This window comes from Crotalus tigris, unplaced genomic scaffold (assembly GCF_016545835.1).
Source record: "Crotalus tigris isolate CLP2741 ecotype Arizona unplaced genomic scaffold, ASM1654583v1 scf7180000019642.961951, whole genome shotgun sequence".
Classification (NCBI taxonomy): domain Eukaryota; kingdom Metazoa; phylum Chordata; class Lepidosauria; order Squamata; family Viperidae; genus Crotalus; species Crotalus tigris.
Genome location: NW_024097636.1, coordinates 389,506 through 415,072, shown reverse-complemented (window position 1 = coordinate 415,072; position 25,567 = coordinate 389,506). Strand labels below are relative to the sequence as shown.

The window sequence follows — 25,567 nt, the reverse complement described above, 5'->3', positions numbered from 1 at the left end:
GCCCTCAGGTGCTTTGGAGAATAGGTTGACTCCCTCTTCTTTATGGCAATCCCTGAGATACTGAAACACTGCTATCATGTCACCCCTTGTCCTTCTCTTCATTAAACTAGGCATACCCAATTCCAGCAACCGTTCCTTACGTGTGTTAGCCTCCAGTCCCCTAATCATCTTTGTTGCTCTTCTCTGTACTTTTTCTAGAGTCTCAACTTTTTTTTTTACATTTTTTTTACATTGCGTCACCAAAACTAACCTTACCAAGGCACTGTAAAGTGGTATTAACACTTCACGTGATCTTGAGTCTATCCCTCTGTTAATGCAGCTTAGCACTTTGTTGGCTTTTTGGGCAGCTGCAGCACACTGCTGGCTCATATTTAAGTGATTGTCCACTAGGACTCCAAGATGCCTCTCACTGTTCCTACTATTGAGTGAGGTTTACTGTACCTGTGCATTTGTGTTTTTCTTTCCTAAATGTAAAATCTTACTTTTTTAACTATTAAATTTCATTTTAGATAGTGTTTTTACACAAGTGTTTTTAGAAAATATCTTATTTAAAATATCAAAGAAGTATATTTGTGGAACCAGTGTGACTATCTTCTCAAGAAATGTTTTCTTTCATTCTACAAAAAATTAACTGAAAGAATATTATGTACCGATTGCATGGCAGAGTTGATAACATACCTTCAGGTGCAAGTGGATTCCTACAGTCATACACAGGAGAAAAAATAATAATCTATCATTGAAAATTCTTTTCAAGCAGATCTTCGGTTACTTCATTTCTCCACTGCTTTTGGAACCCAAGAACTCATATAACTCCATATTCTTTTTCCAGCTCCAAATATAGTCACTCCTGTTTAGTGAGGTATAGCCACTCAAGATTTTAAAAAATGAATCGGTAAAGTTGAAGAATTCTGAATGGTGAAGTGGGATTGGAAAGAGCCAATGGAGGTTGAGAAGTCCTAGTCAGCATGGGGATGGGAAGTTGATGGGGTGGGAGATATTACAGAAGTGATGAGAAGATAAGCCTTCTTTATAGAGAAACAATGGATAATTTGTTTATAAATAATATTTTAATACTCATTTATGATCCTATTTGATTGCTTCAAATTCCTTTGAATTTCATGAAACTGAACATTTCTTGGATTCTGTGCCAGCATTATTTTCTGCTCTGAACTTTTCTGCAAGAGGAAACATTCTTGTTAGAATTCAGAAAACACAACATGCCTTTAATCTTTTTGAGGTGTAAATAGGTTCAGGCATAATATACAAAGTTTGGTAGCCACTCAAAACCATGTGCTGCTATATGTATACTTACTTAAAATTAAATTTAAATTACTACAGATTTATGAAGCGGAAAGAAGCCCCTCTCAAAATAAAACTGGCTTCTTTGCTTTTATTGTACTTACTGTAGTAAGAAATTGGATATATTGACCACTTACTGCCACTTTCTTTCTTATACGCTTACAAAGCCCAAGGCTTTTTGCAATTCTGTGCTTACCTAGAAATAATTCTATCAAACACATTTGCTTAGAAATATATTCAGGCATCCCTAATTATATAGGTAGTCCTTGACTTACAACAATTCATTTAGTGACCGTTTGAAGTTGCAACGGCATTGGAAAAAAGTGACTTAAGACCATTTTTCACACTTATGACCATTGCAGCATCCCCATGGTTACGTTATTTACATTTGGATGCTTGATAGCTGGTTCATATTTATGACGGTCACAGTGTCCCAGAGTCATGTAATCATCTTTTGCAACCTTCTGGCAAGTAAAGTTAATGGGGAAGGCACATTCACTTAACCATGCTACTAATTTAACAACTGCAGTGATTCACTTAACAAATGTGGCAAGAAAAGTTGTAAGGTGGGGCAAAACTTACTTAACAAATTTCTCACTTAGCAACTTAACCTCTAGGCTCAATTGTGGTCATAAGTTGAGGACTGCCTGAATTTACAGTCTCTTGTTTTATTTGTTAGAAAGTTTGATTATACTTCTGCCTGTCCAGCAGTATGTTAACTCCTATTTTTATTTCTTTCTTTTTGCTTACAAGGACATGTTCTCCCTCTCTGCATTGCCTTTCCATTTTTGTATCTGATTTATATCCCCCTTTCATTCAGCAGCATACCCAGTGTGCTCTTCTCCTATTTTCCTCCATAACAAATCCTCTGTGCGGCAGGTTGGGCTGAGAAAGTGAGTCATCTAGTCGTGCTGGCTGAGGAATTCTGAAAGTTGAAGTCCGCATGTGTTAAAACGGCTAAGGCTGAGAAACATTGGTCTAGATCAGGGGTCTGCAACCTTGACAACTTTGAGACTTGTGGACTTCAGCTCCTAGAATTCCTCAGCCATAGCAAGTTATTCTGCTGGAGCAGGACTGGAGAATAAGAACTAGATGAATAATGTCATTTGGCTCATCATGTAGAAACAAGCTGCTTCAAGTGTTTTTAAGGGGCTTCTCACTAGGAAGCATTGTCTGAAGACCTCGTCAAGTAAAAGCATGTCTGTAAATTAGTTCTCTGTAATCTAACTTGATTTGCCCTGAATTTTTTCCAAAAGGGAAAGGTGAACTACTCTAACAGGCTCTACGTGTGATGCTTATTACAATTGCTCACCAGCCAGTTGTTGAAATCCCACACTTATCAGATCCTCATATAAATATTTAATGGGATTCTGGCCAGCCATCAGAACACCATGTAACCAGATAAGAAACATTCTGTGTCCGTGTTCCTTGTAGCTCTTTTTCCCTAGAGGATAATATACAAAATGTTAGCCTACTGTTTGGAGAAATGCTTCTGTGTTAAATTTTTGGTTGCAAAGATTTGTTTCAAGATTACATTCTTTCAAGACCTAGATTCTTAAAACTTCTTTTGTTGGAAAGGGAAGGTAGAAGAGACTATGGTAGTAGAGGTAGAGCATAATGAAGATCAGGCCAATTAACCGTCTTTCGTTCCCTCCGCTAATTCCTAAAGAGAAATAGGAAGAGATCTACTACTACAGAGATGCCCTTTCAGCAGCAGATTGCAAATATATAGAAGACAGTAACGTTGAGGATGACCTTACACAAATGAGACATAAAAATCTGATGACATAAGTCCTTTTTTTTATATTAAAAAGTTGTAGGAGACTGTTATTCAGCCTCCCTCCACCTCACCACATTAGCAGTCAAAGCGTTATTTCCTAAATTGTTTTTGCTCTCTAGGATGAAAGTTATGGGGATTCTGTATCTTTCCATGGGTAAGACAGTGGCTTTGGCAAGTATGGTTTTGAGAAAATAACAGGAACACAAAGGATTAAACAGCTTTGGCGTTCCCATCTACAGCTGGATATTCATTTGGGAGCGGTTCTATTGCCCCTCTCCTCGTAGTTAGGTATTTTTAGTGCTCTATGGAAACAAAAGTTATTTTTCATATCAGAAAATACACTCCAGGGCAGTAGCTAAAGTTTAAAATGTCAACAATATAAAATAATAAGCATCTAAACCAATCAGTTGGAATGCAGAGTAGCTTATTTTAGACCATATTCAAGGGATAAATTTGTATGTCTGTTTTTATCAAGGGATAGAGAGGCCTTGTCTGTCTCTTTTTATCAGTGGAGGTTCCTAGATGTTCATCAGTAAGGGAGGAATGGTCCTCTAGTGTTTATATGTCCAATCCAACCCTGTAGGAGTTGAAGAGTAATGAAGCAGAAAAATAGTTTTTCACTTAGTGTAACGGAATGAGGCTCCTATTTCATATATATTAATTGGATGTTTAGGAAATCCTGATGAAGGAATATAATTGTCTAGGGAGATTCTCAGTTATCCAGGTCACAGTTGTCTCAAAGGTGCTTTTTCAAAAGGCAACTGGACTGCTGAGGAAGAAAAAGAAGTTTCACTTCTCATTCAAGAAGCTTCATCACTTGTGACTGGATGGTGGGAGGATGAAAGGATAGGTTCTGAAAGGATGGTGGGGGGAAATGGAAGGATTGTATTTTTTTTTGCATTCATCTGGTCATTGGCATTCTCTGGGAGAGTCGTGGAGGCCACTTAGGGGTTTCTCTGTGTCCTCAGGGTCACCTGAATCAGAGTGCAAATGGTTATGGACTTCTTGGAACTGCTGAAAGGACCATGTTGTAGATAGGAGATAGATGGTTTAAAAGAGGGGTAAAAGAGTCCATCTATGTTAGAACTGAACAGACCTCCCCCAACAGAGGGGGAAGAATATGACACCAACTTTCGTATCTCCCGTCTACAATGCAGTCCTGTCTTGTTTGCAGCAAGAACTAGAAGAATCATCAATTTCCAAAATGCATTTTATTTAATCTGTTCTGAAGAAGTGTAAATATTGAAATAGACATTTGATATAACATATGCTAAAAACTGCAGCTTGATATTGATGAAGCTCATAAAGGTGGACTCTAAATCTATTTTTTTACTGCCTTGAATTTTGACTGGCCTATGTAATGATATACACCAGTGATGGCGAACCTTTTAGAGACTGAGTGCCCAAACTGCAACCCAAAACCCACTTATGCATCGTTGAGTGCTGGGTGGGTGTGGCCCATTGGGTGGGTGTGGCCCATTGGGTGGGCATGGCTGCAGTGGTAACACCAGACTGGTGGGGCTAAAAAGTTCAATCAATCAATTCCAACTTTGCAAGATCTTCCCCCCCCCCCCAAGAAGTTGAAATTGATTGATTGATTGGTTGAACCTTTTTTTTTTAATGCACACGGCGGCGGAGGCCTAAAGTGAAAAGGTTTTATAAAACCCAGCTGAAGGCCTAGGACTGGGGCAACGGCGCACATGCCATAGGTTCGCCACCACTGATATACACCTTTAACATTTAAGAAACTTCACAAAATGAAAGCTATAGTCTCAACATACTGCAATGAAATTGTGCTTTGTTTTTCTTTAAGCACACACATAATCACATCTATTTTTCTAATTAGCTTAGAAACAACATTTACAAGAATATCCAATATTTATTTTATTTTAATTTTCTTCCCTATTCTTTTTTAAAAACACTGAAAGAATTAAGTTTTATAAAGAAAGAAGTCTATATAACTCAGAAATACTATCATGGATTTTAGTTAACTTTCCTATACTTGGAATGGGAACATTGGATTTTTAAAAAAAAAAATCCAGCAATTTACCTGTCCATTGTTCTTCTATTGCTTTGATTTGTTCATCTGTAAACTTCCAAAATTGTGCCAGTTTTACCCATTCACGCATTTTTAACCCATTATATGCCAGATTCCAAAGAGATGCACGGATCTGTTTGGTCTGCATGCTGTGATCTTGTTTAAAAGATAGATTAATATCTGACATATTACAGTGATGCTCCTGCAAAGGAAATTTCAGGCATTATATCACGCAGTCTTGTTTTCACTCTCAAAGAACTATAATCTTTGGATATTATTCTAAATATTTTACAAATGTTAATAATGCCAAATACATGTTTTTCTTTCCTTCTGTTCAATTATGTCCAACTGAATTATGTCCAACAAGGTTTTTCAGAAATAGTTTACCGTTGCATCCTTCCCAGGACTGAGAAAGTAACTGGCTCAAGTGTCAAAGGCAGAACTAAAACTCAGCTTGTAGCCTTATGCTTTAACCATTACATCAAACTGGCTCTCTAGCTATATGGTACTGAATGTCAAATCCTTCAGAGGTTTTCAATTCTTCAGTTTTATAAGCCTTATTCACCAGACTGGCTGATGCATCTTGGAGTACTAGTAAAAGTAGAGACTTGACAATGCTGAAATCTGCTCACAAATCACACTTTGGGACTTTTCCAAAAAAATGCAAGCAGTGTATTCTGCTTCCCCCAAATTGCCCTATTTCTCTTATACATTATATTTATCTGCACAAAGTTATTTCATAGCTCCTTTCCATTGATAGCTTAGGAAATAGCTTATAACATAGTAAGGAATATTGTGGAAGTGAGCTCTCCTTGTTTGCCTATAACAGACATTTATAGAGAGGGACTTTCTATTACAAATTTGCTCAAAAATCAATACTTGTTCTTATTTCCTTTGGTCATTCTTTGTAAACTAATATCATTTTCCTCCTTTGCCTGTGTTTGTAATAAGCATTAGCAGATATATTTATCTAGCCTCCAAAACAGCCTCTTTTATTTCCTATGGTACAACACAGTTGCTAAAAAAATCTTATCCATACCAGGTTCACATATAAGACAACTGGGAACTATATTGACAAGTATCAATATAGTTAATATCACACAGCATTAAGAAAGCCAGGTAAGTCCAAACTAAATCTATTTTATTTGCAACTCCTACTCTGTCCTCTATCTTCAGTTGTTTTCAGCAGGAGAAAGTAATGCCATAGAGTATGCAGAGTAGAACCTCCTTGGTCTCTTCAGCAAAAATGGAGGGTTCACAACTTTATACCGTAAAAGCCTGAATAGATTCGCCATATTTCTGTGGATCCTGTTCTACAGACCTTTGCCCAGGAGTATCAAGGAAAGAGGCAAAATCTTGCACTAGCATCAACACATGTGACACCTTAATTGAAGGAGGTAATTAGTAACTAGATTAGGTAAGCTGATGATTGTTGCCTTATCTAGCTTTCTTGTTTCTAATACACCCATCTGGGAGGAATGGCAGAACCTGAGGGTGGAGTCAAAAGGGAGATTAGCCTAGAATTCCTATGTAGCCAGAAGCGGACTGTTCAAACCTCCTTTTCTGTGGATCCTTATCTAACTCCAAGCTGGTGCTGTTAGTTGAGAATATTCCTATGCACAGGCTGCAATAAACCAGTTTAGCAGTAAACCAGTTTACTGTACCTTCACATGTGGACCTGGTCTTTCACACCTGACAATAGCCAATATATCCAAGCATACACATTTTGGATTACACTTATGAAAATTATCTTTGGAAACTACCAATTTCTGCAAATGCAGTGATTTCTTCTGTCAATTTTTAACACTATCAGCTAAGAAATAAAACCAGAAATTCAAGACTTCATTAGTAAATAGAAGTTAAAAAGCAACCTAAGAATTTAACTTCTTTAATATCTTATCAATAATGGTGTGAGGAAGGGCTGTTGGGCAAAGTGGAAAGGGAAGAGAAAGAAACGGGATACTTCTGATCTACGATTTCCTACCAGTTCTGCAAGGAAGCTTCAAACTCCAGAACTAATAATAAGATATTTTGCTTATGAAATTCAATATTATAGAGAAACATGCTTGAGCAGAAAAGTCAAATAAGTTATGTCCTACCTGTTTCCAGGTGTAATACCTCTCTCCTTTTATAATCATGTCTACAATTAAGGCATGATTGCTTCTAGATGCTACAGCAAGTGCAGATTTTCCTTGCTAAAAATGTAAACATTGTCAGTTATTAAACTAAAGGTATACCCCCCCCAAAAAAATCTGTGCTAAGGTACAGAATATGTTGCAAAATTCCCTAATCTCACCGCCATGTATCTTGAGAAGTGTTTTTAAACACTTTTTTAAAAAGTCATTTTGGCTAGCAACAAGCAATTTTTTTTAGAAATCTAAATATAATTCTGTATCTAAGTAGGTAAAATGTTTCCATGGATTCTCTATTTCTTCTTAAAAAGTTAAAAATCCTGCAAACCAGCTAGCTACTGCTTTTCACTTATCTGTGTAAAAGCACAAATATTTCCAACTCAGATGTACTCCCAATCTATTTGTAAAATTTTGAATAGACTTTTTAAAAAAATGAGTTAGTGGCTACAGGTATATTTACATGCCCCACTTTGGCTTAATGTTGCCTGGATAGTTGCTAGTTGCAATGTTGCTAGTTCTTGAAGGACACCTTCACGATACAGCTTTCTTCCGGTCCCCATAACAAAAAGCACTGGTTGTTTTTTTTGTAATTTAAATTGGTGTTTTCCATTTTCTCCACAATAGATACCTTACACATGACATGAGTGTTTTGGTAGTAATTGAGCTAATAATATAGCAGGATTGGAATCAACTCAGTAAGTATTGGTCACTTTCAGTGAGTAGTGGCTGGCAGGCAAGCTGTCTGCTGGCTGAAAGATATGATTCTCTGAAGTCCTATTTACACTCCCCTCCAAGTTTCCATGCATGGTGTGCTGCAAGTCACATTAGCAGATTGTGTGCATGGTTGTGGCATGTGGTCCTGCAGGAGCAGTGCCTTCTGAGAAGATTGCCAGCATGGCTGCAGGCACATCATACTTTGGTGCACATGCTGAAGTGAGAAGATCGTGCGTTATGACATCAGACTGGAATTGGTGCCCTCCTGCTTCAACCAGCACCACCACCAACCTATGCATGGAATGGTGGTAGGTATGGGGCTAATCAAGTGAAGGAGAAAGGAGGGGAGAATGTCTCCCACTTTTCTAGAAACTTCTTAGATCAGGTGCTGCAAGTAATTCAAGATGGGTAATCTTGGTAAAGCAAGAGTGGATTGTTTATTAGGTTTTGAAACAGAGCTAAATCTCTTGTAGCCATCTGTTAAAACTTAGCTGCTTCCCCAGCTTCAGCCTCACCTCATGGTAGACAGAAATGGGTGATTGTTTTTTCCATCATCAGCAAAATCCCTCTATTTCTGCACAATAACTTGCCTCTGTTACAGATAGCACCACTCACCAGTCTTGTTAACAATGATAGCAAGAGCATAGGATCAACGGATCAAAGCCCCACCCCTTTTTAATATCTGTGTGACATTGCACATTCCTAAAAAAAAGACTTTGTGCTACTTTGACTGACATTTCTTTTGCACTAGATGTTTTACTTGTTGAAATATTTTTCCTCTTGTCTTATGCATTCTGAAACAGAAAAAAATCCCAGAAGCCTCAGAAGAGAATAGAGAAGTGGAACCATCTCATTTCTAAGATCTCCTCTATCTTGCAGCTGCCAAATTTTTGGATTCATTGCAATACTCTGACTTCAATGTAAAATTACTCTGCTGGAAGCATACACTAATATTTAATTTAATCCCTATTTTTCAACTAAAATCAATTCTATTCAAATAAAGCCTAAAAAATTATATATTTATCCACTCACCCACCTCTTGTGGTGGTTAAAGGATAATTGTTGGATAGCTTCATAACAACATTGCAAAGAAGATGGGATAACAAATATTGATGGCCTACCAATGGTTAATTGCTAATTCATTGTGGAAGCAAGGATTTGGACTCAAATCTGCCTAATCAAAGCCCAACAGCACTGCCTTAAGATATTCCTCACAAAGTTCTAAGATGAATGACCTGCTTTCTAAAGTTGCATAGGCTTTTATTTCATTTTGCTGTGGACAGTTTCATCTAGGCAGCAATAAAGTTATTAACGAAGCTGGAATTAAATCTGCTTTTGGGTTAAGTAAAGAGGAAAATCAAGGCTGCAGACATTACTGTTGCATCACCTCTATTATCATTCTCATCAGCCACAAAACCTAATGGTCTCACTTACAGGACATGATTACATTTGGTAAATTTAACTTTGATTTGGTTTTGGTGTAATGCAGTGTTTCTCAACCTTGACAATTTTAAGGCATGTGGACTTCAACTCCCAGAATTCCACAGCCAGCAATGCTGGCTGTGGAATTCTGGGAGTTGAAGTCCACATGCCTTAAAATTGTCAAGGTTGAGAAACACTGGTGTAATGCAACCTAATATGTTTGATTAGGTCATACTTAAGGTAGTAACTGACTCCAGGAAATGAATCGTCCCAGTTCAGTATGCTGTATAAATGTAGCCAAAATGTTAAGAACAGTGTTCTGTAATGGGAAGTCTTATAATTACAGAATGTGGCTACTTAGATTTAGAAGCCTGATTTTCCACTTAACAACCCACCTGTTAATTTAACAAATGCATTGGGGAGAACACAGATGGGGGTGTCATTAAGATAGGTAATTCACTTAACTGCCCTCCCAACTTTCAACCATAATGGGAGGTTCCATTATAGTTGTAACTCGAGGATTAGCTGTACTACCTTATTTCACAAATGCAAAAAACAAATACTGTTATTTTATGTCTGGCACCACAGGTCTTATTCCATTATCTCTGTTGCAAGTTTTAAGGAATAACCTAAATCAAGAATTCTATTTTAATACAGGATCATCTGAAAACCAAATCAGGACATGCAGGAGAATTGCATTTTAACAGAATCATGAATACCTTATCTACCATGCTGAAGTCACAGCCTGCTTTTAGCAGCGTTTCTACCACGTCCACATTTCCAAGGTCTGCTGCCAGATGTAAAGGTGTTTGATGTCTCTTATAGATGTAAAGGATAATATTATTCAGAAATCTTTTCCATCAAAAAAATGTTAACAAAGAAGTTAGTATTCACACCATGCAAAGAATAGAATTAATATGGCAATGAATACGTTTGGCTCAGGGCCTGTTGCAAGTTTCATCTTTTTGCAAATAAAGAGACATGGATCAGGCAGTGCATTTCCCAATGGCAGTCCCCTTTCTCCCATCCAGAAGTACAGATGGCCCCAATGCTGCTGGCAGTTTGAAACAGCTAAAAAAGTTTTATGATAGCATGCATTTAGCTCCTAGCTTACATGAGATTGTATTTGTTTTAATAGTGTGATTGTATGTATTAATGACTGTCAATGATATTACTTGAATAGTTTGCATTGAGATTTTACTTCTATTTTTGTCTTTTGCACTTTATTTTGTGTATCCTTTCCTGAATCAACTGGAATTGAAACAGATTATGGATATGGTAACATAACATAAACAATACTAAATAAGAGCAAATGAACTTAAATTAATGAAGTTTAGTCAATCACAACTGAAGTTCTAGCAAGTCAATAATTTAATTCCAAATCTGTATCCACCCAATTCTGTACCTGTATTCTTTTTTACTATAATTATTGTTTTAAAAGTATTAATTTCTGCCTAAAATATTCTGAAATATTTTTAATATTTTTCAGAATAAACATGTTATTCAAACTTTTTCTAAAAATAAATGTGGCAATGTTGTTGTTTACTTCTCTGTATGTATTTATGTAGAAATTAGGAAAAGTAACAGGATGTCTCAGGAGCTAAAGTGGAGATTTTCTCTTTACCTTTGTTAAAAATACAAAGATTATTTCTCTGGTAATTTTGTCTGAGGATTGTATTGGAAACATTTTATATTTGAGAGTCAAAGGCAGTAGCCTGGACAACAAGCAGTCAAGCCATAAATCAAACTATAATGCTGATATGTTAATATGTATCATATTTTTTAAAAAGTATAGCATGTATATATGTATGTATAAATGTATGTTTTGTGTGTTTTACACACACAAACACACACACAAATATTGTCTCCAATATTCAGTTCATATGATTCTAACAAGAATTTCTTACCTTATTTAGGCAATTTATGTTATGGTTTGCCTTTATTAAGCTATTTATCACTGATAAGTTATTTTTTGTGATAGCCAAATGTAGAGGAGAATTATTTTTCTGTAAAGAGAGGAGAAATAACATAATGAAACTATATTATTCATAAGAAATCATGCTTGACCAGGTGAAAAGTTTTAAAGTATGATGAAAACCTTTGATAACAAATCAAGTATATTATTCCAATAAGGTTATTCAAGATTTCCATTTTTCCATTAAAAGCCACTATTCAAATGGATAGCTTATGCATTTACTTTAACTGTACTTTATGAGTATACATCCACTACAAAACTGGAGTTTTATTTCAAATATGTTAGAATATTAAAATACCTTTCTTTTTATCATATTTTAATGTCACATATTCAATAAACTTCTCCCATAGTATGTCTATCATGCTGATGGTACAGCTTTTAAAACATCATAGACCAAGAGTGTTTTCCAAGAGAAGATCAAAAATGTCAAGATGGCAATCACAACTATGCAATTAAAAAAGCACATCCTTTTTTATATCCATTGCAAAACAAGCATAAGGCAAGATTTTGATCACATGACTGTGGCCACCATCTTCACTTTTTTGGGCCCCTTTGCAGATAGCTCTGATACATACTATTTGGCTACTATTTGGCTATTTGAAATAATATAGAAATAATATAGAAACATATAGATTGCTAAAAGTCTTCTCTTTAATGTTCTTGTTAGAAGATCTGTATTGCCAATAGCTTTTTTTTTTGCAATTTTCTTAAATTATAGAAAATCTCTTAATTATTTGCATATGCTATATCTCATCACACAAACACAGACACATATTGTTTATAACTTTTATTTTTTTTATATTTAAAAAATCCTGCTGAATTTCTCCCTGCCAATTTTTTAAATCCAAGTTTTTTATATTATAATTTCATTCAACCTTTTTTCAAATCACAGCTACTGCTGTTTGCACAAAACTTTCTTCGTGTACCTTTTTTTTTTCCAGTTACATTCTGTGATGGATTTTTGAATGAGGAAGATGAGCCCTTTGATTCTAGTGTTTGTTCCACTACAAAACCAGGTGCAAGGACATCGCCCAAATTTATTTGCAAAGGAATCTCTTATAACCATAGCAAATTTATGAGGTACATATATTGTATGTATGAAAATGTTACAGCGCAAATCCTCCAGTTGAACATTTTTACTTATATTTATTTCAGGGTTAAGCATATTTTAATATTCACTCAGCAAAACTGAAAGTAGAACGTTTAATTGATTTATGTAGACTGTGGTTCTTCTCTTTTTTATGGCTTGAATTATGCATAACTTTAGCTATCCCCACTTTCAGAGAATGTCGAGAAATGTCAGAATATAAATATGAGAAAACAACAATAACAAAAAGTCACCTGAGACTGAGCATCCAGATCAATATTATTACTGATAAGAAATCTGACCAAAGGTGTGTGTCCATTTTGGGTTGCAATATGCAATGCACTGACATTGTGCTGAAAGAAATATGTTGAAAAGAAGGGAAAATAATTTTTTCTGTTAATAATACAATGTAATTCAAATGTATGTTTTTGGAAGATATGTACAGTTGTGCTAATAACAAAAAACTAATTAGGCCAATCTCCAGAAAACACATTTGGAGAATAATTCCTTATCTTTTGCCAAAGTTATTTCACATTTTATCCAAATCTACACCAAATACATGAATAATGTTTTTTATATTCTCTTCTACCACATCTCCTTAAGTAGTTAGTTCTGACGGAGAAACTCTGGTTTTTTACACCATGGTTTCTAATCCTACTCAAATAGAGGAAATATGATTTAAGATGCAATATTTTCTGTGAATGTGGGTGTGTGAAAAGATGAGGGAAATGGTTAGGAAACAAATTATAGTTTTCCAAATCAAAATCATGCACCTTAGCTAAATCTATCAGGCTAAAGTTGCATTTGTATATTCTCTTCATAATAAAGAAAATTACTTCTCAGAAAATATGCATCGGATTATTGCTGGATGACATGGAAAGCAGAAAATGAAGTTTAAAAAAAACCATTATTTCAATTTCCCTAATAGCTGTTTCATATCATTAATTTGAATTATTGGGATGCTTAAGGGTTACTATTAACAATAATTTTACTACTGTTTCTTCAGCTTTCTTGAACTTCTATATTAATGTCATATCAAGATCCTTTTTATTACAAAAATAAGTAATAAAGAAGATACAAATGTGAGATGGAGAAGAGTTAACTGGGGCTATAAAAATCCAGGTGAATGATATATACTAGAAAACTTGAAATCTAGTGTTCATCTGAATTTTGCAGCCCAAATCTAGCACCCTTGTTACACTTTAATACAAATTTCACAAAAGGAATTTATCTGCTTTTTAATTCACAACATGGAAAAGTTCAAAAAAATATTATCTCAGTAAATGAATAAAGAATACCACGTGTATCTACATACTTTGTTCAAAATATTGATGTCACTTCCGGCTTCCAGTAAGAGGTCAGCACATTTTTCATGGCCTCCTTCAACAGCCATATAAAATGGTGTTTCACCATTCTGAAGAACATTACAAAAAGTAAATATGTCATTAATGTCAGATACAGCTGCTTATATACAGCTATCCAATACAGGCTCATAGGAAGCAAGAATATTTTTTCAGATAATTTATATAAAATGGAAGAATTATTAAAGGTAATTTTTCTATTGAAACTTTGATATGGGACTGCAAAATATGTATGCTTGCAATTCAGCAGTTATTTATTTTCAAGGTGGTTCATATTTAATAATTGGCAAAAGAGAAACTCAGAAATAATGGTAATCCTAGCACCAATCATACGCAATGATAGATTTTACTTGTACATCACCAAATCAAATAGACTCGTGATAATTTACCAAACACTCAATATCTGTAAACAAAACTTCCACAGAGATATAATTACATGGAATACAGTAATGTATTCCACATAGGGCTATCCTTGAAGACCATCCCAGGGTTGGTCTAGAATGCAGTACTGTGGGTAGTGTTGGGCATGCTTTGTTATGCCTGTGTGACACCCATTGTTCTGGAATCAGCATGGATTATCAATTGGCTTATTGCAATTCAAGATGCTGGTTATCACTTTAAAGCCATTCATGGTATTATTTGAGGGTCCACCTCTCTCTAATTGTTTTTACCTGTCCAGTATAATTGGACAGAGTGGGCATGTTGTGAGTCCAATTGATTAAGCAGTGATATCTTGTAGACCTTCTCTATCATCGTACCTCCCCTTCCCTCCCACCCAAGGTAATCTAATAAAGGTCTTCCTGTCTGAGTTTTGAGCATGAGTTGCTTTTTATTTTTTTTGCTTCACACATATTTTAGCATATTTCTTGTATTTTTACCTGATTGAAATTGTTTATATCTTCCCACTGCGGAAGAAGAATCTCTACCACTTCATCATGGCCATTTTTAGCTGCTAGATGCAAGGCAGTGTTTCCTTCCTACAAAAATGTACATAGACATCTAAGAATGTAGGCTTGAATTATCACTAAAAACAAACATACTTGAATCAAGAATAATAAATATAATGCTAGATCTTTAATAGAAGACTGCATATACCTGGTACATTGATATTTTGATAAGAAGTATCCAGTCTGGCATTTCAAGTAAAATATGCTTTTACAATATTTATTATTAAGACATTGTTAATATGTGTGCAAATTATCTTCTCATTATTTGGCTACTTAAATTTGGGGGAGAGGTAAAAATCGGCAGAAAGTAAATTGCCTTGTGGACCACAAAGCCCTCCACTCCCTTTTTTTAATGTGATCCCTTCTCCCAGAGCGACCTGTTGCACTTATTCAGTGCAAACCGCTATATAACACCAATATGACTTTCTACTGATTTTTTTTCCCACAGAAAATGCAATCATACTTCTGGTAGATATAATGCAAATGTAAGACATTGAGAAACAAATGAAAAGATAATAGTGTTCTAACATCAGTGTCCTTCAGTGCTCACTGACATGAATAAATAGAAAATGTGGCTTCACCTGAAAAAAAATCTACCTGCTGGTTTTACATTTTTTTCTACATCCCAAGTGAATGTTAGAAAAATCTTAATAGTAATGACAGTGAAATAATAACTGGAGAAGCGACAGGTTCCCTTTCTCTGGAAGTGCTTAAGTGGAAGATAAGAGATTCTTAATACGCACAGAGAATTGGACTCATGGCCCAAGTGAGTATGTTAGAGAAAGATTTTTGTCATGTGACAGAGTAGAGGAAAAATTTGCAGCTGAGAATATCATGCTGAAATGTAGCTTAGTAGGGAAGTGTGAAAAAGCAGCAGGTATGGATTCCAGCAAGCCAACAGCACAGGATCTGAAAGAGGAAGCTACTTCACTCCATCACCGCACAGGACCTGAAATGCAGGGACAATAACAATAGTCTATTGGTGGGCTGTACCATTTCCCAAAAGAACCCTCTCACAATTTAGTACAGAACATACAAAATCAAATAACTAGCTTTAGAAATAGACTTACCTTATCCTTTTCTGAGGTAAATAAATTAAGGGTAATCAACTCATTTATCATTTCTTCATGGCCCATTTCAGCTGCCAGGAGGAATGGTGTTCTCCCTTTCTGGGAGGAAAGTGAAGTTAAAAGACACTAAGGAAGAAAATCGTTATTCTTTCAAGATTAATTACCAATAGCTTTAACCCAGTTGGAGGTAATTTGTCCCTTTGGATTGCACATGGTCCCCAGCCAAACTACAAAATTATCTACAGGTGATCTACAAGAATGCTGAGCAAGATGCTCAAACTCTGCATGAGTATTTTCTGGTGATGCTACAAGTGCTATATGAATCTGAACAAGATACACCAGAAGGGTTGAGACTCTAGAAACAGTACAGAAAAGAGCAACAAAGATGATTAGGGGACTGGAGGCTAAACATATAAAGAACGGTTGCTGGAATTGGGTATGTCTAGTTTAATGAAGAGAAGGACAAGGGGGGACATGATAGCAGTGTTCCAATATCTCAGGGGCTGCCACAAAGAAAAGGGAGTCAAGCTATTCTCCAAAGCACCTGAAGGCAGGACAAGGAGCAATGGATGGAAACTAATCAAGGAGAGAAGTAACCTAGAACTAAGGAGAAACTTCCTTACAGTTAGAACAATTAACAAGTGGAACAATCTGCCTCCAGAAGCAGTGAATGCTCCAACACTGAAAGTTTTTAAGAAGAGACTGGATAGCCATTTGTCTGAAAAGGTATAGGGTTTCCTGCCTGAGCAGGGGGTTGGACTAGATGACCTCTAAGGTCCCTTCCAACTTTATTATTATTAGTAGTAGTATTATTACTTAAACAAAACTGACTCAGGATGGCTTCTAATCCCATCATCTAACTTCTTTAAAGTGATGCTAAAGGAAGACAAGTCTGCAGGGTTTTTTTAATGGAAAGATTTCTAAATGCTGCTCAAATCAAAAAACAAATTTTTAAAAGTTTCATGTATTACTATACTGTATATGTGATGTGACCCAAAGTATACGCATAATCTTTTAGACTAGATTCTTCAAGATCACACATAGCCCCTAGAAGTTGTTAAGAGCCCATAGAAAAGTAGCTATCAGTTTGCAATCTTTAAATAAATGAAAGAAGAAAGTCATTAAGTAAACGGAAGTCAATCATATTAATTATATTGGAGTAACTGAATGTTATTTTTATTAAATTAAAATTAAATTAAATTGAGTTTAGATTTTTGAGCCAAGCCTTTTGGAGTGTAGCCCCCAAATTTAGAGGCCAAATGCAGCATTTAGCCCAGCAACAGCCTGGTATCTTGATGCATGCTCAGAATTACTGCAGAGAATAGGAGTATGAATATATGTAGGATCAGTTAATATAATTAACAACATATGGTTAATCAAAAGGAGCCAGAAATACACAACACCAGCAATATCTATAGATTTGTGTGTGGGTGGGCATATAAGATGGCAAAAAGATGGGCATAGCATTGTGATGCAAGCTGTGCCCCTTATACATATGCTAGTAATATTGACATACTATAAAAGGAATGAGACTAGCATAATGATGCTGCATCCACCAGCATCTTTGCCAGGTTTGACTCATTCCGTAAGCAACACTGAATAAAACAAACGTCTGTTCTATCAATATTCATGAAATACAGAGGAAAAAGTATATGGAAGCCATATTTATAAGCATGCTCAGTATTTTAAATACATGTATTCACAGAAATAATAATATCCATTGTCTAATTGCTTATAGTATTCTTTGCACTCATAATACCTCATCGGGTTTATTGAGTTCCATCAGGTGAAGATCTCGGATAAAATAATCCATTATTCTAACACTATTATTTTTAGCAGCAAAATGTAGGACATTCATGCCTTCCTAAAAAAATGAAAGAAGAGTTACTGAAAACAGAATTAGAAATAATTCTGTTGTGTACGTGGTTGTTGCTGGCTTATATTTTGGGATACCATACCTGGTTCTTTGCTTTTTGATCAGCTCCTGCTTTAATTAACATCAGCATTATTTCCAAATTACCGGACCATGAAGCAAGATGAATTGCAGTAAGGCCATGCTTTAAAAGTAAGTAAAATAAGTAAGCATAAACTTCGAAGAGACAATGAAATTCAAAACTAGCCTTTTAAACTCTGTTTTATTGGAAAATAGGTAGATTCCCTCATCTTTGTGACAGCCCCTTAGATCAATGGTCCTCAACCTTTGCGGCTTGGTGGCCCGGCTCGGGGGAGAGAGGGGAATTGGGTTACACAAGTGGCAGGCCAGCGCACACATGCATGAGTGCCCATGACCCCACCCCTGGTGCAAGTTGAGTTGCATGTGTGAGCACATGCTCCAGCCAGCCACTCATGCAACCCAATTCTGAACAGACCACAGCCTGGCACTGGGCTGCAGTCTGGAGTTGGGAACTCCTGCATTAAATACTAGAACACTGCTATCATATCATCCCTAATTCTTGAATTCTCAAGCTTCCTCCTTCCGTTATATATTCAAGATGGACAGTATTTAATATTTATTTGCTACGTATATGTAAGGATGTGGATCTATACATATGTTGTTCATAGTATGTTTAGGTGTGCGTCATGTATGTGTTTCACTTTGAGAGCAGGCAACTAAATTCCATTTTTGATGTGTGCCATTGTGCCCACAGTAAAAAAATGACAATAAAGGTTATTTTATCTTATCTTATCTTCTTTTAATTAAACTAGACATACCCAATTCCTGCAACCGTTTTAGCCTCCAGTCTCCTAATCATCTTTGTTGCTCTTCTCTGTACTTTTTCTAGAATCTCAATATCTTTTTTTATATCACGGTGACCAAAACTGGATGAAATATTCTAAGTAAGTGGTCTTACCAAGGCATTAAAAAGTGGTATGAACATTTTGTGTGATCTTGATTCTATACCTCTGTTAATGCAACCTAAGACTGCACTGGCTTTTTTGCCAGTTGCAGGACATTGGTGGCTCATATTTAAGTGATTGTCCACTAGGCGCCAAGATCCCTCTCGCAGTTAGCAGGGACAACCTATTCTATACCCATGCATTTGGTTTTTCTTGCTGAAATGTAGAACTTTACATTTCTCACCACTGAATATCATTTTGTTAGATAGGGTCCAGTGTTCATGTCTGTCAAGATCCTTCTGTATCTTGAGCCTATCTACTGGAGTATTGGCTCTTTTTGCCACCTTAGTATTGTACGCAAATTTGAGAAATTCCCCTTCTATTCCCTTGTCTAAATCTTCAGTGTTCCACAGAATCTTACAGCACTTTGGTTTTGCCTTTAGAATATTGCTCTATCATTTTATTTCTTATCTATTTAGCAGGAAAACCCTAAAATGACGTATTATTAATTCAATTTTTCCAATAGCCTGGCCATGATTAGTCAGAGATATTAGAATTAATGATTCCATTAAATGTATTGTAGGAGAAGAGATATTTAGTCAATGTTAGTCAAGGATCAGAATGAGTCTGGTAGCCTCTTTTTAGACTAACACAGAGGTCCCCTACCCCCGATCCGCGGCACACCACCAGTCCATGTCACACCAGAAACCGGGCCACACAAACAAGCGAAGTCCCATCTGCACACATCCACAGGATGCAGGCAGCACATGAAACCATGTATCCCCAACCCACAGAAAAACCTCCCTCCATAGAACCGGTCCCTGGCACCCAAAAAGTCGGGGGTCACTGGACTAACACGAATTATTAAAATTCCTTTAAAGAAAATATGTTAGTCTAAAATGATACTAGCGGATTACTTCTTTTCCATAAAAGAACCTCTAAATCTGTTTCAGCTACTCTAACATAGTAATAAGAAACCAGTTGCATATACCTTATCTGCAATATCAACTCTAGCTTTGTGATGGAGAAGAAAGTCAACTGCCGATATATGATTTCCTGCAACAGCAAAATGGAGGGCTGTGCGTTTCAACTAAAACATAAAATAAATCATAGGGAATAAACACAGAAAATAAAAAGCAAAATTAGACATAGCAAGCATTTAAATTGAGTAAATTAAACTATGGCTAATATGTAAGCCTGTTTAATGAGTCATCACCTTCCCAACACATCCCCCAAAACACACCATTTCATAAACCTCCACATCTATAGTGCAAGCCTAAGAAAAGGTGTAGCTTTTGTTTTATTTTTAAAATTAACAATGTAGATAGAAGATAGTAAAAAACATAGTAAAATTTCAGTAAACAAATGATTTACCATTATCACAAAATTCAAATTTCATTGTTTAATTAATTAATTACATGTATAGAAATAGGTTCATTATAGCATCTTAAAAAACATTTCTATAAAATTTTAAACATTAATATTAATGGTGATATTGCCATTATTAGTCATTGTTCCAGAAACAAACTATATAAAGAAAAAAGAGGAGAAAAAGATAAAATAAATTAATAAAATAAATTAATAAAACAAAGAAGAATCATAAAATCAATATTAAGTTCTAAATCCCTTACCATTACATCTAAAGGTGATTGATTGCATTTAAGTTTTATAAACATTTAAACTGCTCCTAATTATTATCTTTACATCAATTACTTTCTCTTTTTAAATTTAACATTTAATACTGTTAAATGTCTGAGTATGTGTGGCATTTATTTTTGTGTAACATATAATATACAGAGGAGCCATTATTGCTTAAATTTACTCAAACTTCTGTGCTGTATATGTATTATTATTCATTTTGCCATTGCTGCATATTCCTTATGTTTGGTCTCCCAGTCTCATATTGTCGACACAGGGTCTCTTTTCCAATGTTGGGCCTAATTTTGACTGTGTGGCCAAAAGGTTCAGCCTATCAATGGACCAACAGACCGGTACAGCAAGACTGTGCTTGCGTCTGCTTTCCTCCATTCTCAGAACTGCACACCTCTAGTGCAGGAAGAGGGCTAAATAAAAGTTCCAAAGTCTAAAGAATAAATACTATTTTTTTTCCTAAATTAAATAATGAAGAAACAGAATCTGCTTGTTAGAGAAATTCATTATAGGAAATGCTTTTATACTTACAACATTTACAGCATTAATATTAACTTTTTTCCTAAATAACCTTTCCATAGTGTCCACATTATTAGTTTTAGCAGCATTCTGAAATTCAGTCTCATCTGGAAGCACTGCAAAACGAAGAACACAACTTCTATGATACTGAGGAAATTCTGATAATAATCTTAAATAACTAAATTCAAATTACTTTACTTTTTCCCCAAAGTGTTGAGAATGTTCTATTAAAATACTCCCATGAGATCTGGGTTACAGTATCCTCAAATATCTGGTGATTATTACAGCTGAGTTAGATTTGAACGTTCACCCTTCTGATTCTAGGCCGGAATCCAAATATAGCGTATCACACTTCTACTATGTTTCCCCAAAAATAAGACTGGGCCCTATATTAATTTTTGCTCCGAAAGACATTTTAGGGCTTATTTTCCAGTTAGGTCTTATTTTCGGAAAATACAGTGCTAAAAAAATGAGTCCATTTGTCTGATGATCTTAACTGGGGCTTATTTTTGGGGTGGGGCTTATATTACAAGTGTCCTGAAAAATCATGCTAGGTCTTATTTTCCAGCTGGGTCTTATTTTCAGGAAAACACAGTATTAAGCAATGTAGGTATAGTTTTTTATTTTTATTTCCTTCATTTTCTACAGGACCATATACTCATAAATATAATTAGAATCAAGTATTTAAAAAATAATTTAAATTTAAAACTCTACAAAAACCAGAACCTAATTATCTCCGGGATTACTTACTCTGAAATAAATTTGTACATTTAGTAAGATCTGTGAGAACAACCCATCTACTGAAAGACCCATTTTCTACAGGATCCCTGAAGCAAGATCTTTTCAATGGTGGTTTGATGTTAGCCGTACAAGGTAAACTAAGAAACCAAAGCCATATAGATCAGGGGTCCCCAACCCCCAGTCCGTGGACCAGTACCGAGCCGTGGCATGCCAGCAATCGGTCCGCACAAACAAGCAAAGCCCCATCTGTGGAATGTAGGGAGCACACAAAATCACACACCCTCCAGTCCACAGAAAAATCTCTCTACATGGAACCAGTCCCTGGTGCCCAAAAGGTTGGGGACCTCTGATATAGATCACAACTACTTTTATTATAACAGCTATAGCAATAGACTCTTGCAAGTCTGAATGTGCTTCCCCTCCCTTACTTTATGAAGAATGGGACTTGTCTGGGATGTTTAGTTACCTTATTTTCTTAGAAAAGGTTCACACCTCTTTTATCCATTGCTTTGGTAGCAGCTCCTCCTACCATCCTTCAAAGCAGTTCCCTATGCCCTCTATATCCCCTTTATGAAGCACAGCTTGCTCCTATAGAAATCTCACAGATTGACATAGGGGCTAAGCTACTGGACTAATGAAATTTAGGTCTCTCTTAGACATGAAGGCTGGCTAAATGACTTTGGGTCAGTTACCTCCCTCCGCCCAACCCACCTTATGGAGTGATTGTTATGGATGACAGGAGGCAAGAGCACCATGTATGTATATTGCCTTGATCTCATTAAGGAGAAAAATATTTCTTCTATATATGTCACTCTGAACTGTTGGGAGAAGAGCAACATGGGAATAGTTAATGAGTTAATTAAGAAATTACTAACATTGATTAGTGATTGGCTTAATTTAACGAATAAAAATATACTTTCTCTTGAGGGATGGGATTTACTATATGGATGGCATGCATATTTAATTTATGATAAAAAAATGGATCAGGTTTTTAAATCCCATATTTTAAGAAGTGCTTTATTGCGTGTCTGGAAGAAGAATTAGTATAGGTTAAATTATAAAATATCAATTTGGGGGATTCCTGGACACGCGATAGAGGGGGTATCTAGGGGTGTGAACTTGGATAGGATTTCTTATAAGAAATTACTTAGATTGGTAGGGAAGGATTGGCAATTAAAATCTTTAGTTGAGTTAAAGCAGGAAAATACTGTACAGTCTTGGTTTCAGTATAACCAATTGTTGGTTAGGTGGAGTTTAGATCAAAAGGTTGGTATTACTTTAGTGGATGAGAATTTGATAAAACAGATTAAAGATTTAAATCGAGCCCACATAAAGAGAATTTACAATGTTTTAATAGAATTGGATTCTGAAATGGATTTAGTTAAAGATTGTATGATAAAATGGGCTCAAAATATTCAAGAACCAATTTCATTGGATATATGGGAGGTAATTTGGGTTAGAAATGTAAAATTTACTCAGGCTCAAAATTTAAGAGAATTTTTTTATAAAATGTTTTATAGGTGGCATTTGGATCCCAAAAAGCTGTCTTATATGTATCCCAATTTACAGCCCAAATGTTGGAGATGTGGTAGCTTGGATGCAACCTATTTTCATATTTGGTGGACTTGTAGAAATACAAAAGCTTTTGGGATTAAGATTTGGTGGAACATTCAAAAGATTTTTAAAAGAAAGATAAAGTTCATACCACAACTATTTTTGTTGGGGGTTATGGTAGATTGTGATGCTAAACAAACGATTTTGATGTTGAATTTTATAACAGCTGCAAGGTTATTAGTAGGGCAATATTGGAAGAAAGATTATTTGCCTACTATAGAAGATTGGACGCTTAAGGTGTCAAATTTAGCAGAAATAGCAAAAATTTCTGCTTACTTGAAGGATCATTCACAGGAAAGATTTATTTCGGTTTGGAGAAGATGGATAGATTATATTCAGAATAAATATGGGACTAAAAAGTTTCATTTAGCTTATGAGTAAACTTTAGAGTATTATTATGGTTTAACAATATTGATTTGTTTATATTATTATTTTTAATTTGTTTATATTTATGTTATAAGGGAGTTAAAGTGTGTTATGGATTTGGTTATTTGTATAGTTGGGTAATGGTTTTTTTTTAGAATTTGATTGTTTATTTATAACCCTGTATTCAGCTCTGGGAAGTGGGGGAGGGGGGGAGGGGTAGGTGGGTCTTGGGATGTATATTGTATAAAACTTTTCAATTAAAAAAAAGAAATTACAATAAAGGACAGCAGGGACTGTCAGATACACCAATGGGAGCTTTCTGTGGCAGAGACCCAAGGCTGTCTCCAGGAGCCTTCTTAGTGTGCTGCACAAGGCTGCTTCTGCTCTGCTTGATCACAGCTGGTTCTCTGGGGGACAGAGCTGAAAATGGGGAATTCCAATGTGATAGTGAGTCTCAATCCCTCTTGTTCTCCCCAAACCAAGAAGCCTAGTTGGCATATTTATTTTCCATCCCATTAGGAACAGTGGCATACCCAACTGGGGAATGAAAAATGTCCTCCCATTTCTCTACCAGTTTTTACCTATCACCATTATACATAGATTTTCTATATTTATATATAATAAGAATGATTTAAATAGATTTCAAATAAATCAGATCAGACTTAGATGGGACACATGCTTTCAGGAATTGGCAGAGGAGATAGCTTACCTGTACTGATGTTTACAAAAATAATTTTGTGAATGAGCAAGCTTACCTCCTTGGCTGTGGCTACCATGAAAAAGAGCTGCAATGTAGACCCATACAGCAGACCTACCAATCAAAATGGCACTGCATGATGTTCACAAGCCTTATAAATAGCTGTTTCCATTTTCTGTTAGGAAATCTAATACTTTGGCCAGATTTCTTTGTTTAAGTATGTCCTTGGGCATTGAATGTTTTTTGTTATTTAAGTCAGTGTTGATTCTGGGCGATTGCCTGGACTAGTCCTTGCAGTTTTTTTCATTATATTTCACTAGTAGTTTGGCATTACCTCCTTTCTAGGGCTGAGAAAGAATGACTGGCCCACGGTCACTGGCTGGCTTTTGCACCTGAGGCAGGACTAGACCTCAGAGCCTCTCTTTTTCTAATCTGATCTCTTAACCATTAATAACAAATTGGCTCTCCAATTTTAAATATTTTTAAATTTCCTCTGAATTAAAATGAATTTTAAGAAATGCTTGCCACATAATATGAAATTTGCATAACCTTGGTCTATTCTACTACCTCTCTCAAGATTCCAAACGGGAGTTGATTGAAATAAGAATGAACTCTATCAATTATCCTCCTCCAGGAAATTGGAAGTTTGCCCTTCTTTCAAACGTTTTCAAAGGGTTATTTGAGCATTTACTATTTCAAAGAAACATTATTCAAAGTTTTCAGAAAGCCCCGAGACTGCAAATTCAAATCTGGGCTGGACTGGATTTCAAATTTCAGAGGGTTTCAATTGGAAATTTCCTATAGGAAACGAATCGCTGCCCTGTTCGGTCCGTCTCCCTCTCTGGAGGATTTCCTCCAGGGCGGCTGTGCTCTTTTGCCTGCTTTTTAACTGTTCAGGATCACCGGAACCTTTGCAGAAAAAGGGCCAGACAAAAACGTCCTGCCGAAATAGCTCAACGCCTCGCAAATCCCCATCGAGCGATGGGGCTGCGCTCCACACTTCGGAGCAGAGGTGCGTGCCGGAAGAGCCCCACAAACCGGCGGTCTTGCCCAAACCTAGGCTTGGAGACCTGCCTCCCCGTCCCTCTTTCCGACACTCACAAGTCTCCGCGTTGGCAGCTTCTGCTGCGGCTGTGGCCTTCGAGCTATCGCCTTCCTTCACAGTCAGGTTGAAAAAGCCCTTCAAATCAGCGAGGCCTTTCACGGTGCGGTTCCGGATTTCCTCCATTGCGGTACCTGCCGAAGCAGCCTCCTGGAGAGCGGCCAGCGGAGGAAGCCACCCCGACCGTGTCACTTTCTAGGGACAACTCCCTCTAA

At 36.2% G+C, this 25,567-nt stretch overlaps 1 protein-coding gene across 2 annotated transcripts; it reads right to left on the bottom strand.

Moving 5' to 3' along the window:
• Positions 1–1,048: 1,048 nt before the first annotated feature.
• On the bottom strand, positions 1,049–25,567 carry ANKDD1B (ankyrin repeat and death domain containing 1B). 2 transcript variants are annotated; one of them, XM_039363996.1, is made up of 15 exons: positions 25,352–25,566; positions 20,845–20,948; positions 19,655–19,753; positions 17,784–17,882; positions 17,585–17,689; positions 15,826–15,924; positions 14,687–14,785; positions 13,763–13,861; positions 12,702–12,800; positions 11,293–11,391; positions 10,105–10,203; positions 7,217–7,312; positions 5,130–5,319; positions 2,612–2,743; positions 1,049–1,175 (listed from the first exon to the last, which is right to left on the bottom strand). In XM_039363996.1, exons 1-15 carry the CDS (start codon positions 25,476–25,478, stop codon positions 1,117–1,119), a joined length of 1,605 nt encoding a protein of 534 aa, XP_039219930.1. In that variant the 5' UTR covers positions 25,479–25,566; the 3' UTR covers positions 1,049–1,116. The 2 variants fall into 2 exon arrangements, with proteins under 2 accessions (XP_039219930.1, XP_039219931.1); XM_039363997.1 differs by lacking the exon at positions 7,217–7,312 and having other exon boundaries at positions 25,352–25,567.